General features: G+C 46.6%; 1 protein-coding gene across 3 annotated transcripts; it reads right to left on the bottom strand.

Annotated features, from left to right (window-relative positions):
* Positions 1-13,184: 13,184 nt before the first annotated feature.
* On the bottom strand, positions 13,185-15,850 carry LOC127694823 (keratin, type I cytoskeletal 16). 3 transcript variants are annotated; one of them, XM_052196525.1, is made up of 8 exons: positions 15,341-15,850; positions 14,806-14,888; positions 14,518-14,674; positions 14,270-14,431; positions 14,051-14,176; positions 13,555-13,775; positions 13,412-13,461; positions 13,185-13,279 (listed from the first exon to the last, which is right to left on the bottom strand). In XM_052196525.1, the coding sequence occupies exons 1-8, from the start codon at positions 15,848-15,850 to the stop codon at positions 13,185-13,187; spliced, it is 1,404 nt and encodes a 467-aa protein (XP_052052485.1). The 3 variants fall into 3 exon arrangements, with proteins under 3 accessions (XP_052052485.1, XP_052052488.1, XP_052052487.1); XM_052196528.1 differs by having other exon boundaries at positions 13,185-13,203; positions 13,432-13,461; XM_052196527.1 differs by having other exon boundaries at positions 13,412-13,458.
* Positions 15,851-17,874: the final 2,024 nt, after the last annotated feature.

The following is a 17,874-nucleotide window of genomic DNA, read 5'->3' as shown; positions in this document are numbered from 1 at the left end:
TCATCAGGATAGCAAACCAACAGAGGATGTGAAGAATGACATCAGGGAAGCACCTGAGCAGAGCGAAAGAGACAAGAAACCGATGGAAACTACCTAAGCCTGGCTGCAACTCTCAGCTCGGAGCTGCCCTGCCTGATAAAACTGAAAGCAGACACTGGAGATCCAGAAGGTAGTGAGGCTCTCAGTGTCCAACTTGACAACACTGGGACTCTCTCTTGGGCTTCAAACATTGGTAGAACTGGACTGTTGACAAAGGCCACCATGGTGTCCCCATAGAGCATACCTGAAGGGACAGACAGAAAGGAAAACACAAGGAATGTTTGCCATTATCCAGGTAAGGAATAGTGTTGGCTCAGACCTCTCCTCTCCCAAGAGGGCTTGCCCTATCAGTTCAGGTTTCCAGACTCCTTCTCCACCATCTTATCCTTCCCTTCCCCATTCCATCCCAACCCCACCCCATGACCTGTGCCCTCCTACAGTTCACCTGGGTACCTTAGAGAGATGCAAAAGGGCTTTGCCCCATAGTGCTTAGCATAGTAATTCACTGTAATTACTCTGCTCTGATGAGGGAACCCCATTCTCTGCCACTGATGCACACTGCTGGTGGAGAATGAACAAGATTTCTCTGTTCTGCAGGCTGAAGGGAAAGCCAGCATTGGGAAGTTGCCAGGCACACAGAAGGCTTCTTGAAAAGAGAATCTTGACTCAGGGTCGGAGAGCAGGAAGCGCTCTAGAGGGTGAGGCAGGGAGGCCATTCCCAGCCAGGGGTGGGGCTGTGGGAACTCTGGCACCACAAGGTGAGTTGCTAGAGAGTCAGCACCAGGGTCAGAATGTCTGTGTCAGGAGTCCTGAGTCACCAGGACTGAAGCACAGGGACAGAGTGACAGAAGCCACCCCAGTGGTTCTACCTCAAGGGGAAAAAAGTAAAGGAGTGTTTTTCAGCAGTCAGGGGTTTGAGAGCAAGTCGATGTCTTATAGCCATCTGCCGCCAGGACCGAGGGAGGCTGCTTGGGACTGCGGATAGAGCAGGGTTTCCACAATCAGAAAGGCTGGGGTTCAAGGCTGGATACTGAAGTCAGTTTCAGGGAAACCCAAACCAAGGTGCCCAGATCTATTCAAATATTTCTTAATATTCAAATATTAAGAAAGTCAGCTGTATGTCAGAAAATATTTAACTAGTTACCCAGGAAAAAATGGAATCTATACTTTGATCATACATTTAATATAAATTGTATTAATAGAAGAGGTGGGTGGATGCTGTCACTTTATTCTGCCTGACTTATGTATCACAGCTTCCCAAATTCACGCAACTTATGACCATATGCAGCTCTGACTGGAACGCCAGTGGAAATGTGTCATTTATGAAGAACCTGGGTGAGGAGCCTGCAGAGATGGCTCAGAGATTGAGATCAGTGACTGATCTTCTGGAAGACACAGGTTCGATTCCCAGAATCCAAACGGCAGATCACAGGCAGATGTAACTTCAGTCCTAGGGAAACTGGGGCCCTCCCTGGTCTCTGCAAGCACCATGCACATACCTGGTACACAGATATACATGCAGGCAAACACGCACACACATATAAAAAATTAAAAACTACTCCAAGTGACTTTTATGCACAATCAGAATTGTTTTGAACACTGAAAAATAATTGTTCTGAGGTTTTTATTACTCACAACTTAATGGCAACTGGCATGACTCTCTTCTAAGATCTGTTTTCTTTTCTTCTTCTTTTTTTTTTTGTTTTGTTGTTGTTGTTGTTGTTGTTGTTTTCGAGACAGGGTTTCTCTGTGTAGCCCTGGCTGTCCTGGAACTCACTCTGTAGACCAGGCTGGCCTCGAATTCAGAAATCTTCCTGCCTCTGCCTCCCTAGTGCTCGGATTAAAGGCATGCACCACCACCACCGCCCAGCCTAAGATCTGTTTTCAGTAAGCTGGGTGTGCTGGTTCATGACTATACCCCTAACACTTGAGAGGTAAAAGATCAGGAGTTCAAGGTTATCCTCAGCTACATACTGAGTTCCAAGCCAGCCTGGGCTACCTGAGACCCTGACTTAAAAACAACTAAACAGAACAAAAAATAATAATAATAATTTTCATGATTACACTTTTCCAGCCAATTCTTAAGTCAAGAAAATAAAGCAATAACTCAAACCCCAATTTGTACTGTTTTTTTTTAACTGTGTTAATTTGATGCACAGAGAAGAGATGTACAGTAACATACCATTATATAGCATGTCTACTATACAGATAAAATAGTCATAAGCCACCTCAGGAGTACAGATATTACTAAAATAATTAGAAGTAATACTATAAAGTATTTACTATCTTTGTTTTAGCATATTTTACTTAACTTATGCTTACATGATATAATTGTTAGTACTGATCATGTTTAGCAATCAGGTCAAAAAATTCCTGGAGATTTAACCCTGACTCTGAAGAGTCAGTATAAGCCAGCTCCAGCATGCCAAGGAGCCATGAGTCTCAGGTCACATATAGACTACGAGGGGAGTACATCCCAAGCCAAACAACTCTGCCACTAAGTAAAATAAAGGGAAGGTACTGGGGATGGGAAGAAGAAGGGTTGGTGGCCTTAGTGATAAGGTAAGATAATCTAGGCAAGAGGAAGCAGAAGTCACCCGGCCTTCACCAGATACACCAAGCCCTGACTGCCCCAGGGATTCCCTGGGGAGCTGGGGGGAGGGGAGGGGTCCTCCTTGATGCTTTGATATGAGCCTGCCTTTTTGCAAGGTCTTCTATTAGTTTCCTTCTCTGTCCTTGCACTGATGATACCTCTGCTGTCACAGCCACGGTACATCCGTCCTTCAGCTATCCTAGAGTGGGTGACGTCTTGATGCCCGAGACTTTCTTTACATCTTTACTTAGCCGATAAAGAAAATGCACTTGAAAGAGCTAGAGATAGTGGTACTGGGCATACTGATGGTACTGGAGGTGGTGGTGCTGGTGCTGGTGGTGATGGTGCTGATGATAGTGCTGGTGATGGTGGTGGTGATGGTAGTGGTGATGGAGATGCTGGTGGTGGGGATGGCGATGCTTGCGGTGGTCATGGTGTTTGTGGTGGTAATGGTAGCGATTATAGTGGGCGAAAGAGATAATAAAGGTGATGATAACAGTAGAGTTAGATGGGTGGTGTTGATGGTGGAGGTGGTAGGGAAAGGAAATATAAAACTGACTATTCAAGCCTTTTGATGAACAAAGTCAACCCAACTGAAACAGCTGCCCCTGGGGCTAGATTAGAGGTAAAACTTCTTGCTCTCTTAGGACCTCCTCTCCAAACCATCAAAAGGCTTCACCGCAACCGTGTCTCACCATCCTCACCCCTTCTCACCCTCAGAGCTGTGCAGAAGGTGGGTGGGAGGAGGTTGGAACCCAGCCCGGGCAGATGAGCTTTTATTCCCACCACCTAGAACCAAGTCAACAAGTCTTCCTGTGGCCATCCGCACAGACGAGGCAAACAGTAGCGGTGATTCAGGCCTTCGCAAGCTCCAGTGCCCAGCCCCCACCACTTCGCCCAGAGGAGGAGTGGGAGAGAGATCACCCACCAAGGCCAGGCTGTGGAGAAAGAGTTGAGCCACCGTGGGCACTGCCCACCCACGCACACCGGAGGCTCCTGAAGCAAGACAAAGAGCACCTTATCTGTGGGACGCTGTGAGGAAGTCTTTCCCTACGGCCAGGGCGGTACCTGATTTACCACTGTTACCCCATCTATACCCAGCCCAGCACACCACCTGCTGGGGAGCAGCCTGTAGTGGACTTGATCTGGATTCACAGGGCTGCTTCTAGAACATAACTTCTCTGCAACCCTAAGCCAAAGGAGACCAGAGGAGAATTCACCTGAGGTCTTTTCTGTCATCTCATCGACCAGTCATGAACTCTAGGCTAAGTTCCCCCACCTCTTTGAGCCTCAGTTTCCCCACCTGTAAAATGGGGATGAATCAGGCTCATGTCAGTTGGCAAGGAGACTTGACCCTGCCAACAGGGAAGAGGTGCTTGCTCCAGCTCAGCACTAAATGCCAGAACACAGATGCCTATCTGGGGCCTTGCTGCAAGACTCAAATGAGGCAACAATGGGCGGAGCCATCCGAGAAACTGTCAAATAGAGAGCAAAGGGGTAAGCCTTGAATCCCTAACCTTAACCCTTTAGGTTTCTTTTATTATTATTAGATATTTGCTTTCTTTACATTTCAAATGGTAGCCTCTTTCTGTGTTTTACCCTTCCAAAAATCCCCTATCCAATCACACCCCTCCCCCCTCCCCCTTCTTCCCCCCCCCCCCCCCCCCCGTCATCACCCCCGACACACACAATTTCCTGACTTCCATTTCCCTATTCTGGGGACTCCAGCCTTCACAGGACCAATGGCCTCTCCTCTCATTGATGTCTGAAATGGAACGCTTTAGGTTTTAGTACTGGAAATGTACAGGTAAGAAACAGACTCACAGCAGTACAGGATCTGCCACACTCACACTCAGGGGCCAAGCCCAAGATAGCCCCACTCACCCCTACGGCTCCACGCTACCTTCTGCAAGGTCTGCATTAGGGCTTCAGGCTTATTTTCTTCCAAATCATCGTTTTTTTTAAGTTGTATAATCATATTATTTGAGCACCACACAAATTTAAAACCGGCTCTGTTGACAGGACAGGGACCAGAGCGATGGCTTGGCAGCTGAGTCCTTGCTGCTCTTTCAGAGGACCAAGCTCAGTTCCCAGCTCCTGCTCATCTGCTGACAACCGCTTCTAACTAAGGTTCCACGGAATCGACACTCTCTTCTGTCCTCCCCTGGTGCATACTTACACTCAGATACAGACATATTCATACACACAAATTTTAAAACAAGTATTTTAAATTGGGAAGCCAGAATATTAGCTCAGGCAAACTGCTTTTGGTTTTGGTTTCAGTTGGGGTTTTGGTTGGTTGGATAACTGCTTTGGTTTTGGCATTTTTGTTTTATTTTTGCTCTGAGGTACTAAGGATTGAAGCAAGAGCTTCATACATGCTAAGCAAGTACCACACTCAGTGTTTGATTGGGTTTTGGAAACAGAGTTTCACTGTGTAGACAAAACTAGCTAATAAGCCTCATTAATACACACACACACACACACACCATAAAAAAGAAAACAGGGCTGGAGTGATGGCTCAGTGGTTAAGGGCACTGACTGCTCTTCCAGAGGTCCTGAGTTCAATTCCCAGCAACCACATAGTGGCTCACAACTATCTGTAATGGGATCCGATGTCCTCGTCTAGTGTGTCTGAAGAGAGTGACAGTGTACTCATATAAATAAAATGAATAGTTCTTTTATTAAAAAAAGAAAAAAGAGAAAGAAATTAAATAAAAAATTTTTGAAACCTAAAGAATTAGCTAGTGGGGCAGGATGATACACATCTCTAATCTCAAAACTTAAGAGGTAGATGCAGGAGTTTCGGGAGTTCAAGGCCAGCCTCAGCTGAACAGAGTCTAAGGCTAGACTCGACTACAGGACCCCCTGTCCCCCAAAACACTAAAGATAGAAAAGGGCAATTTATTTATTGAATACCACATAAACTTCCTAATTTTAAAAGGCTGCAAAGATGGGCATGTAATTCCAGCATTTGAGAGGCAGAAGTAGGAGAATCTTGAATTTAAGGCCAGTTTGGGCCAACACCTCTAAACAAAAATAAAGCAAAAACATCAAACCAACTCAATGAACCAAGCAAACAACTTGGACCTCAAGTGATCCTCTGCCTCAGCCTCCTGAATAGCTGGGGCGATGGGTGTGCCACAGCTCCTGGCTCATAAATCCTTTGGTACTGATTTTTTCTATTAATTTTTTAATATTTATTTATTTAATGTATGTGAGTACACTGTAGCTGTCTTCAGACACACCAGAAGAGGGAGTCAGATTCCATTACAGATGGTTGTGAGCCACCATGTGTTTGCTGGGGATTGAACTCAGAGCTTCTAGACTAGCAACCAGTTCTCTTAACTGCTGAGCCATCTCTCCAGCCCCCCTTTTTCTATTAATTTAACATTAAAGGAAGCACTTTTACAATTTGAAAAATCATCTTCCACACCTATCATGTTTAATGCAGCTAGAAAATAACCTAAGGGAATTTAAAACTCTGGGCATCAAGAGATAGAAAAGTGTTTGTTTTTTTTTTAATATTTTCTGTTTTGTCAGAGAGAAATGAAGGAGAGGAAAGAGGCATCCACTTTATGTGTAACAATTTAATAGCAGGAGGAAGAAGAAGGACCCTTGTGGCCAGAGGTGTCAACAAGAGGTCAAATCAGAAAGGAAGTCTCTAGAAGTGCTGGTATCTTTGCCTGTCACCCCTTCATCTGCACAAGCTCCCCATCAGAAACATTCAACTATTGGAAGCAGAGATATACCTACGTCTGTCTCCATAGCAACCCAAATAACACAGTAGAGGAAGATGCCAGGTCAAGAACTCTATCTCCCCCAAATCCCTGCTACCTCCCCTGCCAGGACTTGTCTGCTACAGCATCATCTTCTCCCCATGGAGGCTACCCTGTGCCCATACAATGGCCTCCCGGTCAGAAACTCCTCTGAGAAGGTTCCATGACAGCCTAAGAAAGCAGACTTCTAAACCGAAGCCACAGGGCTTGGTCCCACCCACGACTTAGCCCCACCCACAGCTTAGCCCCACCCCTGTCCCACGGAGCTCGCCCTTACTTGCTAGATAAAGTCTAAGGTAGCTGGTTGACTAACAAACACCAAGCTTTGTCTGCTTCGTCTATGTTTGTCTTTAGAGAGCGTCAGAAGCTTAAACCACAGTAGTGGGCAGTCTAGCATAAGAAAGTGCTTCTCTCAGACACTGGGAAGAAATGCTGAACTTTTTATAGCTCTTGGAAACAAAAAGCCCAAAGAAAGTAAACCTCACACGCTAACCACTAATTGATTTGCATCAGCCCAGGAGAGTTGCAGGCTATCATTAACTCTTACGCTAGCCTTTGTCTTAGCAATTATCTGAAACAGTGTTTCACAAACTTTGACACTAACTCAGGCATAAGGAATCCGAGGGCGGCGTATTCAAACTGGACAAGTGACAAGGCACACCGTGAGTCTCTTCATCCTGGCCAGGAAGCTCAAGAAGCAGCCAGGGCTGATTCAGGACTTGGATCAACAGGCATTTCCAGGTAGAAAGACAGGTCCCTTGTCTAAGAGAAGCTTCTAGAATCAAGGCACCATTTCTGTCTTACTATTGCTGGGTACTATTTGTGTCTGTGCGTGGTTTGTTTGCTGAGACAGGTCTCGTGTACTCCAGGCTGGCCTCAAATCACAAAGCCAAAGGGATCTTGGACTTCTAACCCTCTTGCCTCCACCTCTAGAATCCTGATTTGTGTGGTATTAGAGAACCGAACCCAGAGCGTTGAGAATGCCAGACAAGCGCTCTACCAACTGAGCTGCCTCCTTGGCTTCTCTTTTAAAAGGCGACTGTTTTATGTTTGCGAAATTTAGCAATTGGCAAGAAAAATGCCACCCCTGATCTTCAAGGAGTTTTACCAACTGCCAAGCCCAGGAATACTTCTCTTCTCAGCCCCTCTTGATTGTCCTGGGGTTTGAATACTAATAGTGACACCTCTCCACCCTGCCCCCAAGAACTTAGGCAGGAGCTCAACTCCTGCAGTTATTTCAGTGGTATCTGGAGGGTGGACACTTAAACCCAACGACAGTTTTTGGAGGTGGGACATCTTTGCAAAGTGGCTCTGTTAAAATAAGGTCATTATTGAATCCTTGTGGCTATAGAAAAAAAAAGAGGCGACAAGATACACAAGCACAGGCACTCCTGTGTGTCCTATCAAGTGCTGTCCTATGTCACTTTGGGAGTCTACCTACAAGAAGGTCATCACCAGAGGCTGAGCCAATGGGACTTTAAGCCTCTAAACTCATACCTTTATGAAGTTTCATAGTATCCCATGACTTATTATAATAAAGCAAAACTAGCTGATACAGACCTCAGCTTCCTTATCTATGTAGGGGCAGCCTTTCTCGTGAGCTTCCCAAGGGTCCACTGATCAGAGCAAACTGTTTGAAGATAGTGGCACCAACCACTCTTTCCAACAGCTCCCGCACCCAGGGAGTCCACACCCTGTGCTCTGACATCCCATCCTGAACCACTCCCGAACATGTGCACCATGCCAGGAGCTGTTCAATAGCCCAAGTCTGTGTCTCTGTGCAAGGATCCCTGAATGATGTCATCTCTAAAAGATGCATCACTTCATTTAGAAAGCTCTCAGAAGGCAATGCTCAAAGTTGACTGGCGTGTTGTGAAGTGGACCCTCCCACTGCCTGATGGCACCATGCCTCTTGAAATTAGTTTGGCAATTCAGACCAAGAACCTTGAAACATTTCTATCTGTTCCTTTATTGATTTACATCTCCGAGGACAAGCCTAAGGGAATAAACCAAAAACATTTACTCATGAAGAGTGTTAGGTAGAAGGATGTGCACTGCTGTGCTCATTCTGTTGTATTCTATTCTAGTGACAGCAGCCATGAATGGTGAAAAGAACATTAAAAATAGATACTTAATAATACAGCAACATTTATAATATATCATAATATTCATAAAAGTTGACGCTGGTGATATCGGTGTGTCATACACTGCTTGCCTAGCATTCTCAGGGCTCTTAGAGTAGATATACAGCATCATGGGAAAAACTGAGTGCAAAACGGATTCAGTGTACTGTAACTGTAATTATGCTATACAAAAGTGTTTTCATACACTTGTAAAAATAAGAAACTTGTTAGCAGTAGTTGCTTTGGGGTATTGGGATTTAAGATTCAGTGTGAATCATAGGTTCACCCTATAATCTGAAGGACAGGCTTGGTGACCATAAAGAGGAAGAGAGATCTTTGCTGAACAATTAACAAAGGTTATTTATTGTAAAATAATGAACCAGGATCAGCAACCTTGAAAGATGAATATAGTTTTACTAAGTAAAGCAGGGATTTCACATTAAAATGGCAAGCCAAATATATAATTTAGTTGCCTTCTAAGTATCACTAGGATGGCGGTAATCAGATAAAATCCATGGGAACAAAGAGTGAGAAGAGGCAAAGTGTCAGAATCTGAAAGACACAAGAGAAACGGAGGCTCACGCAAACAGAACAAGAATGAAGCGGACCCCACATCATAACCCCAGACACCTGTGAAAATTAGGTAAGAGTAAACTGGAGACAGAAGACTGGGAGCCAGCTGTAGTGGTGTGCTGCAGGAAATATTCAAAAGGAACCCACTAACTCTCTGCACTCCTGCTTCTCTCAACCCACCAACTCCCTGGCTCAGCTGAGCCACAGGGCTCACAGGGCTCCCGAGTTCCTCTCACTACCACGCAATGCCCCACACACCCCACGGTCAGCCATCTCAACACCTAATTAGAATCAAAACTTTTAAAGTTTATGATAAGGTTAACCAATCAGATTTATGTATCAATAAAATCACAATCTGCAAGATGCCAATACAATAATTTCAGAGCCAATTGATAATGATAAAAGCTTATCCCAATTATTCTAACCTTATGATATCATAACTGTGACTGGTTCAAGTCCACCTCCATTTTCTTCCTTCTCCTCTCCCAGACCTCTCCATCTCTGCAACTCTTAGCTCCTCGTCCCTTTCCCTGTCCAATCACAGACCTCCTCTGCACTAATGTAATTAGACAGGGAAAATCCTACAACCGTGGTGCATGCTCTATATATAACCCTATAATCCAGGAGGCTAAGGCAGTTGGATCACAAGTTCAAGGCCAGCCTAGACTACATGGTGATCCCCTGTCTTAGAGAAATAGGAGAGTCGGTTAAAGGCCTTAAACAAAAGTAAGGAAGTCTCTATAGTTTCTCTTTCCTTCTGTTTGCCAAATAATTGTCAACCACTCTCCCTCTGGACCAAAAGAACCTGGAATCTAAAAGAAATATTCTCTAGTGGATCTGAACAACCAGAGCCAAGAAAGGAAATAACACATTTTAAAAAATCATAAATAACAGACTGGGCCTTTCCCATACTGCTGATCCCACACATCTCCCAGAAAGCTGCTAGCCTTTACATGCCACACAGGAAATTAGAGACATCCTTTCTGAAGAAGACCCATCTGAAGGGAAATTATCTCCAGGTACAACATCTGGGGCACTTCATGGAAACAGTTCATTCCCCACCATATCAGTTGATAGTAAGACTTTCCAGAAAACAAACCCCTCTGATGTACATACATATACCTACACACATACCAATCAGCTCCTTTGTACCTGTCTCTAAAATGTGATTGACTATAAAGGACCAGAAAGAATCTGAGAAGAATTTCTGGTATGAAAGATCGAGTTAAAACAAGCAGCAACAACAACAAAAACCAAGGCACTTAGAAAAAACTGGGAAAACAAAAGGATTAGAATTGTCTAAGCTACGACTAACAGACACAATAGAACAAAACATTAAGCCAACAACAAATACATATACATACATTGGCAAAATACATACATACTGGCTATTGACAAAATATTCAGGTCTATGGAATATTAAAAACATGACAGAGTTTTTTAATTTTAAATAACATATTTTGTTGACAAAGTTTTTTTTTCAAAAAGTGGAGAAAAGACGAGCTAAATGAAAAACAGTATGGGCTACGCATGGAAAAAAAAAAGAGTTCCAGACAAAGACAGTGGAGAAAGGAAGATCTAAAAATGAGGAAATTTTCCAGAATCCAAGAGCTGAATCCCCTTGTTAGAAGTGTGCACTCACACCCAGCCAACAGGAAAAGACACAACTGCATTAAGGAACTACATGTGATAGTCCATTCCACTAGAGAATAAAAAACAATAAAATTTCCAGTACAGAGAGTGAGAATAGAATAAGGCAAAGGATCCACAACCAAAGCGGCATGAGTCTTTTCAATAGAAACATCAGGAGCCAGTGAAGGTCCTCGGATGCTGAGGAAAGACACAGTTCAACCTAAAATTCTATACCTAGCCAAACTATCTGTCAGGAGTGAACTTAGACAAAAGATCTTTTTAGACATGAGAACTTCAATGACAGCAACAACAATGCTAACCAATATGAATTCTTGGGAAATAGATGGAAAATGTGATTCCCTAAAATGGTGGGAAGGGAGGGGGGAGACAGAGAGACAGAGACAGAGATCAGAAAAATGGATGACTATTTATGGAGATTTCATCTGGTGACAAGCCCAGACATCAACCATAACACAGACTGGAGGAGAACAGAAGACTCAAAATATATATCATCAAAATGAAACTGATAGAAATGCCAGGATCACACATTAAGAAGATACATACATTCACCAAAAAGTCATGGAACAGATGAATGACATGTACATAGAGAATCAAAACAAACAGGGGGGGAGAATGTCTATTTCAAGGAAATTTACTACATTATAAAACATATTTTGTCTATGAATAATAAATAGCTACCATAATGTTAATGTTTATAAAGCAAAAACTATGACTATTCAGAAAGTAATGAAGGTCAATGCATATAAGAGAACTAAATCATCATCCTTCAGACAAAGCAGGAAGCTAAATTATTTTTAAATGAAACTAAATAATAAAAAAAAGCAGAAGACTAGTATTTGGAAATAAGGAATCAAAGCAAAAAGAAAGATCTGAGGTTGAAAGTGGGAAGTAGAAATAGAATAAGAGCCAGCTTAGAGATGGCTCTTCTACATGCAACCAAACACACACATACACACACACACACACACACACTCACACACACACATATGCACATCATACACACACAACACACATACACACACACTCATGACAACACATACACATACTGACACATGCACACATGCACATATGACACACACACAGATATATACACATTCATAGCAACACACACACAAATACTCATACTCATATTGACACATATGCGTATATACACATACACACATGCATACCAACACATACACACACACTCATGCTAACTCCTACAACACATACACACACTCAAACTGATACACAAATACACATACACATTATGCTACTATATGTACATAACTCTTTTTTCCTTTTAAATTCTGGAAGGCATCCAGGGGAAAAGAACAGAGCCTGAGAGGTGTGAACCATGAAATTAGGCAGAAAGAGTTGACTCATGGGAGTAGCACAGATAAGGGCCAAATGGGAAAAGGAAGGGGAACCATCACAGCCCCACGAGTAGAGAGTGCTCATCTAAATTTCCCTAACATTGTCTGTGCTCTTGTGAGAAAGAACATCTGGTTGAAACCAGGAATGGGAGAGAGAGACGTAAAGACACGGTGTACCCCACTTCTGGCAAAGATAAGAAAGCCTCCAGAAATGGTATTAGCCATGGGGATGGAAGGATATGGGGAAGAGGGCATGGGTAGCAGATGGCTCCCAAGTATTTATCAGCATTCAAAGGAAGGATGGATAAGGTGAGAAGGAAAGATAGCCCAGGAGAGATTTTTATCCTGGCCATTACCATGACTCCATCCTAAGACTCTACCTTCCTTCTCTTCAATGCCAATATGTGTGTGTGTGTGTGTGTGTGTGTGTGTGTGTGTGTGTGTGTGTGTGTGTGTGAAGAAGAGCCATTCCCAAGCACAACTCCGCACTTCAGAGCTCAAACTTAGGAGTCTTTAGAAGAGAAATACCTGAACACATGGAGTGGTAATAACAGATAGGCAGACTGTAGCCACACAATAAACCTGGGGAGGAACTTCAAGTGCCACATGCTGGGTCTTAAATGAAAGTGCATGTACCCCTTGATTCCTAGAAGTTCTAACCCCCAAATGGTCCTAATTTCATCTGCCTTGCAGGGTCCCTAGAAGAGGATAGTTAAAGATCCTTTGTAGGATCTCACACAGTGGCCATCTACACACACGAATATCTTCCCTCTTTGTGTCTGCCCATTCACCTTCTGGAAACCTCTACAGGTTCTTCTGAAATGCAATCAGTTCTCTGTACCTCTTTAAGTCTGAGGACGCAAGAGGAGCTCCTGGGAGATCCCTTCAACTCCTCTCCCATCGGCTAAACATGGAGATCACACAAGTTTGCATCAACCAGAAAGCTTTATTAGGCTACCACCATGAGGGTAAGGGAGACAGATGGGGACCATGTTAAGAAAATAGGGTCCTGCCCCAAGACACCAGGATGAGAGGCTGGTGTGGGCCAGGAGACTCTGGGCGAAGCAGATTAGTTCCTGGAACTCTGGCTTTGGCTCTGGCTGAAGCTGCTTGAACCTTGCTCCTTGAGGATGGACCGAGGCTGGCGGGAGGATGAGGAGAAGCCTGTAAAAGAGAAAGAAAAAGGTGAGGTGAATTCTGGGAGCTAAGCAAGCTGCCAAGCAGAGAAAGGGAGTCTCAGGACTCTTGGCGGAAGCCCTTAGCCCTGAGTCAAGCTGTGGGTCCCGGGAGCCTTACCTTCTCGGGAAGAATAGGACTGCCCCGAGGAGTGCTGTGAGGAGGAGCTGCTGGGATGGGGGGAGAAAAGACAGGAGCATTAGATGTGCAGGGAGCAGCAGAGGCAGAGGTACTATGTGAGCAGGGACAAAGGACCAACTCACTGGACATCCTCGCCATCCAGCAGACGGCGGTAGGTGGCGATCTCCTGCTCCAGCCTTGTCTTCACATCCAGTAGGATGTTGTACTCCTGGCTCTGCTGCTCCATCTCGCAGCGCAGCTGTGCCAGCTGCTCCTCCACACTGCCGATCAGACCCTGGATCTGGGACAGCTGCATGCAGTATCTGCCTTTGGTCTCTTCTAGGCTGTTCTCCAAGGATGCTTTCTGTGAGGGAAGAAAAGGGGAATGAAGATCAATGGTGATGGTCACCTCTGTCTCTGCTGCCCCTGGACATGTTATTTAGATAGGTATGTGGCTCTTGACCCCAGCTGGAGCAGTATTTAGAAGAGACATATTGGAAAACTGTTTCCCCAACATTCTGCCTTTAATTCCTCCATCTCTATAATGGATACCATTATAGAATGGTATCCAGTCTCATTCTCCGGTGACTCCTGAGGGATGGGGACCAATGGAGGGCACTAGGGCTGGATTCTTCATACCATGCTGAGCTGGGACTGCAGCTCGATCTCCAGGCCCTGGAACACCCTGCGGAGCTCAGCCACCTCGCTGCGGCTGCTCTGGATTAGCTGACTGTTAGAGGCCACCTCTTTGTTCAGCTCCTCGGTCTGGGAAAGAAGAAAGGAAACAGTATGAGACTCTCCAAAGCCTCCCTAGGCAGGAGTCACTTGGGAGTCACGCGGGAGGAAGCAGGTCCTCACTTTGCTCAGGAACCAGGCCTCCACATCTCTGCGGTTCTTCTCCGCCATCTGCTCATACTGGTCCCTCATCTCGTTCAGGATGCGGCTCAGGTCCACACCGGGGGCGGCGTCCATCTCCACATTGACATCCCCACCAGTCTGACCCCTCAAGGCAAGCATCTCCTAGGAAAGATCACAGGAGGATGGTCACCTCTGCTGGGAAACTCAACACACCAGCCTTCCATCCCCAAACCCAGCAGCAGCTCCACCTCCTCGTGGTTCTTCTTCAGGTAGGCCAGCTCCTCCCTGAGGTTCTCGATCTGCATCTCCAGGTCGGCTCTGGACATAGTCAGGTCGTCCAGCACCCGGCGCAGGTTGTTGATGTCGGCCTCCACGGACTGCCGCAGGGACCTCTCACTCTCATACCTGGGAGGAGAGAGGGTAAAGCTGAAGGTGGACAGCCCTACCCTTTTGTCCCTGCCCTCTGCCCTCTGCCCTCTGCCCTCTGCCCTCTGCCCTCTGCCCTCTGCCCTCAGCCCAGCATGCTGGCTGCTCACTTGGTCCTGAAGTCATCTGCTGCCAGCCTGGCATTGTCAATCTGCAAAGTGGACTGTGCATTCTCCTGTGTGGCCGCAATGATCTAGAGAGGAAGTGAAAAGATAGGACATCTGATCACCCAGAGGCCATACTACTCAAGGGAGAAGGACAGAGGGGAGCAAAAGGAGACACCCCAAGCCCGGTGATCACCTCGCTAGCAGGTCAGCTCCTACAGCTTCTGACAACTGATCACTTACTTCTCTACATAGCTCAGGTTATATTGGGGTGCACTGATGTCTACCATCACCCCTATCCTGTGCCCAGAGTTAAGGAACTGAGCATGCAGTATAAAGTAGCCTCAGGGGGATTAAGAGAAGAGATCCCAGATCCAGCTGAGGCATGGATGTTCTAAAAAGACCCTCACCCACTGCTCTGGATAACTGACAGTTAACCTCCAAAGGTCTTTAGTCTTCTTGCTTATGTATTAGACTCTCTAGTAGTGTCTTTGCTAAAGGCCACTGCGGTTCTGGCCTCTCATCCACCAGAGTCACCCACCTTGCTCTTCAGGTCCTCGATGGTCCTGAAGTAGGGGCTGTAGTCTTTGATCTCAGTGGGCCGCTGCCTCTGGTACCAGTCACGGATCTTCACCTCCAGGTCACTGTTGGCCTCTTCCAGGGCGCGCACCTTGTCCAGGTAGGAGGCCAGGCGGTCGTTGAGGTTCTGCATGGTCACTTTTTCACTGCCCACCAGGAGCCCATCACCAAAACCACCGCCAAGGCCACCTCCAAGACCACCAGCAAAACCACTACCAAACCCACCACCAAATGCACTCCCAAGTCCACCACCAAAACTGCTGCTGCTGAAGCCTCCACCATAGCCACCTCCGACCCCACAGGCTCCCCCAGAGGAGAAGCGAGAGGAGGAAACCGACATGCCCCCATAGGCGCTGGGAGCCCGGCAGGATCCTCCAGCCAGGACGGAGGACATGCGGCTGGAGCCACCGCCAATGCCACAGGCGCCCTTCATGGAGCTGGAGGAGGTGAACTGGCGGCTGCAGGTGGCCATGCTGAGGAACGTGAGAGTGTGGTTAAGTGAGCAGGGAGAAGAGAGAACTGCTCAGTGGAGGCTGCAGATGCTGAGGATGCCTCAGACACCAGGTTCTTTTATATGAGAGGGAAAGGCGGGGCCCTCCGACTGCTGACTCCAGGTTCTCTTGTGAATTTCCTCAGTCAGTCCTGCCCAACACCCTCCTCTGGATTGTTCATCCCAGGGTGGACTCTCTCTCTCTCTCTCTTCCATTGCTGGCTCAGAGTTTCTGCCCAGCTCTGTGGGTGTGGGGCCAAGAGAAAAACACACAAATTCAAGTCAGTCCTGACTCACGTTGTGTAGCCAGAAATGGGCTTCTGTTCCAGGTGCCTGAGGGGACAGCAACGAGGAGCCCTAGGTGCAGGCAACCTCTGACAGGCGCGTCCTCGGGCGTGAGTCAACCAGTCCCTGCCCCACGGTGAGAACCTGAGGTGGCAGGAGTCTCACTGAGGCCATCCCAAACTGTCGCTGGATACTGTTGCATGAGTCCCAAAGCCCCTTACCTCCCCTCTCTGTGCCTGCTTTCCTTCCACAGGGACAAGTCTGGGATGGGGAGCTGCAGTCCTTTCTAGTTCTAAAAAAAAAAAAAATCAAAGCATTTCCATTCCCATAGGATCTAATTTGGATTTAGAAGCTGCCTTCGTGACACCAGGATGTCCAAAGCGGTGTACACCATAGTATAAGCACCCTACGCTGCCACGGGCCTACCTGCCTCTCACTCACTGGTTGGCATCTTGTCATCCCTCTGGGCTTCAATTCTCTTAGGACAAGTAAGAGTCACAAAGAAGGATGCCTGAAGGACCCTACCCCTGTAGCCAGCCTCTTTATCCTTCCTCTGCAGGCTTGCTGCCTTTCTCGTCAACCTCCATATTCTGACCTAAGACCCCTGTACTTACACGGTACCCTCCCACAGCTCCTCCATGCCACCTCCTGCCCTCACCTACTCAAGGGCGCCCCCTGTGGTCTGTTGTGGACTCAGTAGGAGGGAATTCTATCCTGCTCCTAATACCATCAGTGTGTCACCAGCCCTACCCCAACTCGGACCCTTCATGGGCCTCAGAGGCCCCATGTGGAAACCATCTTGCCCAGGAACTACCCAGACTGGGCCTGGTGGCTTTGCACATCCAGTGGGCACAGGGCATTGCACTGGTCAGGAATATCTGTCATGCTTGTTACACAGTTCTCAGAAGCAGCAATGGGTGTCATTCCCAACAACACCAATCTGCAGATGACCGAGGCTGGATAAGCTCCCGGAACATCTGACTCTTCACCATCCCGAATCTCTCTCTACACCTCTCAAATCCATATCATGTCTTGATCCTTGAATTAGCCTTGTAGGTGAGAAGAACAAGACAGGGCTGGGAGTCCACCCGTACCACTAAGCCCATAGCCACAAAGCCAGGAATCTCCAGGCTCCCAAGATGCCTTGCAGGCAGGAGCCAGATAAGCCCAATTCTCATCTACCTGCCCATAGAGCTTGGTAGGAGCTCTGACCACAATGGGCATAGCCTCGGCCTGAGAGGAAGGATGGAGTCTGGGCCCAAAGACAGTGTCTTGGATACCATGGGGCAGCACCCACGCCACTTGACTCTGTCGTTTTCCTGTCGTTCCTCTCTTGGGGTGACAGGAGCCCCAAGAGTCTTGCCCTGAGTTATTCTGGGGCAGGAAAGCTTGTTTATTGATACCACATGTCATTCTGGACTGTTGGCCCCTCAACTAGAAGTTAAAATACTCTGATGTGGTCTTGAATCTCCTCTGGTCTTTTCCCCAGCAGTGGTCTCCAGGCCTGGGCTTCTGGAAAAGAAGACTTCAGATGGGGCTAGTATATCGAGCTGTGAGTGGTTTAATTAGAGCAAGCAAGGAAGCAGGAGCACACACGTTAGACAAGAGGGTGCTGAGCTCAGCAGCAGTGGCCTCTACCCGACAGACATGGGGCTTAAAGTCTCCTCCCCGCCATCATCTGCCGTGTGCCTCTCCCAGCATAGATACTTCTAGAAAAGGGG

Source organism: Apodemus sylvaticus, chromosome 10 (genome assembly GCF_947179515.1).
Source record: "Apodemus sylvaticus chromosome 10, mApoSyl1.1, whole genome shotgun sequence".
Taxonomy (NCBI): Eukaryota; Metazoa; Chordata; class Mammalia; order Rodentia; family Muridae; genus Apodemus; species Apodemus sylvaticus.
Note: the sequence above shows the minus strand (reverse complement) of the source record. Positions and strands in the feature narration are given on the sequence as shown.

Bases quoted from the DNA above. Each gene is read 5' to 3' on its own strand.
- LOC127694823 (XM_052196525.1), bottom strand. From the start codon at position 15,850: ATGGCCACCTGCAGCCGCCAGTTCACCTCCTCCAGCTCCATGAAGGGC. The intron at 14,177-14,269 runs GTGAGGACCTGC...CTTCTTTCCCAG, and splicing joins AGGCCTGGTTCCTGAGCAAA to ACCGAGGAGCTGAACAAAGA. The intron at 13,776-14,050 runs GTATGAAGAATC...CTTCCCTCACAG, and splicing joins TGCAGTCCCAGCTCAGCATG to AAAGCATCCTTGGAGAACAG.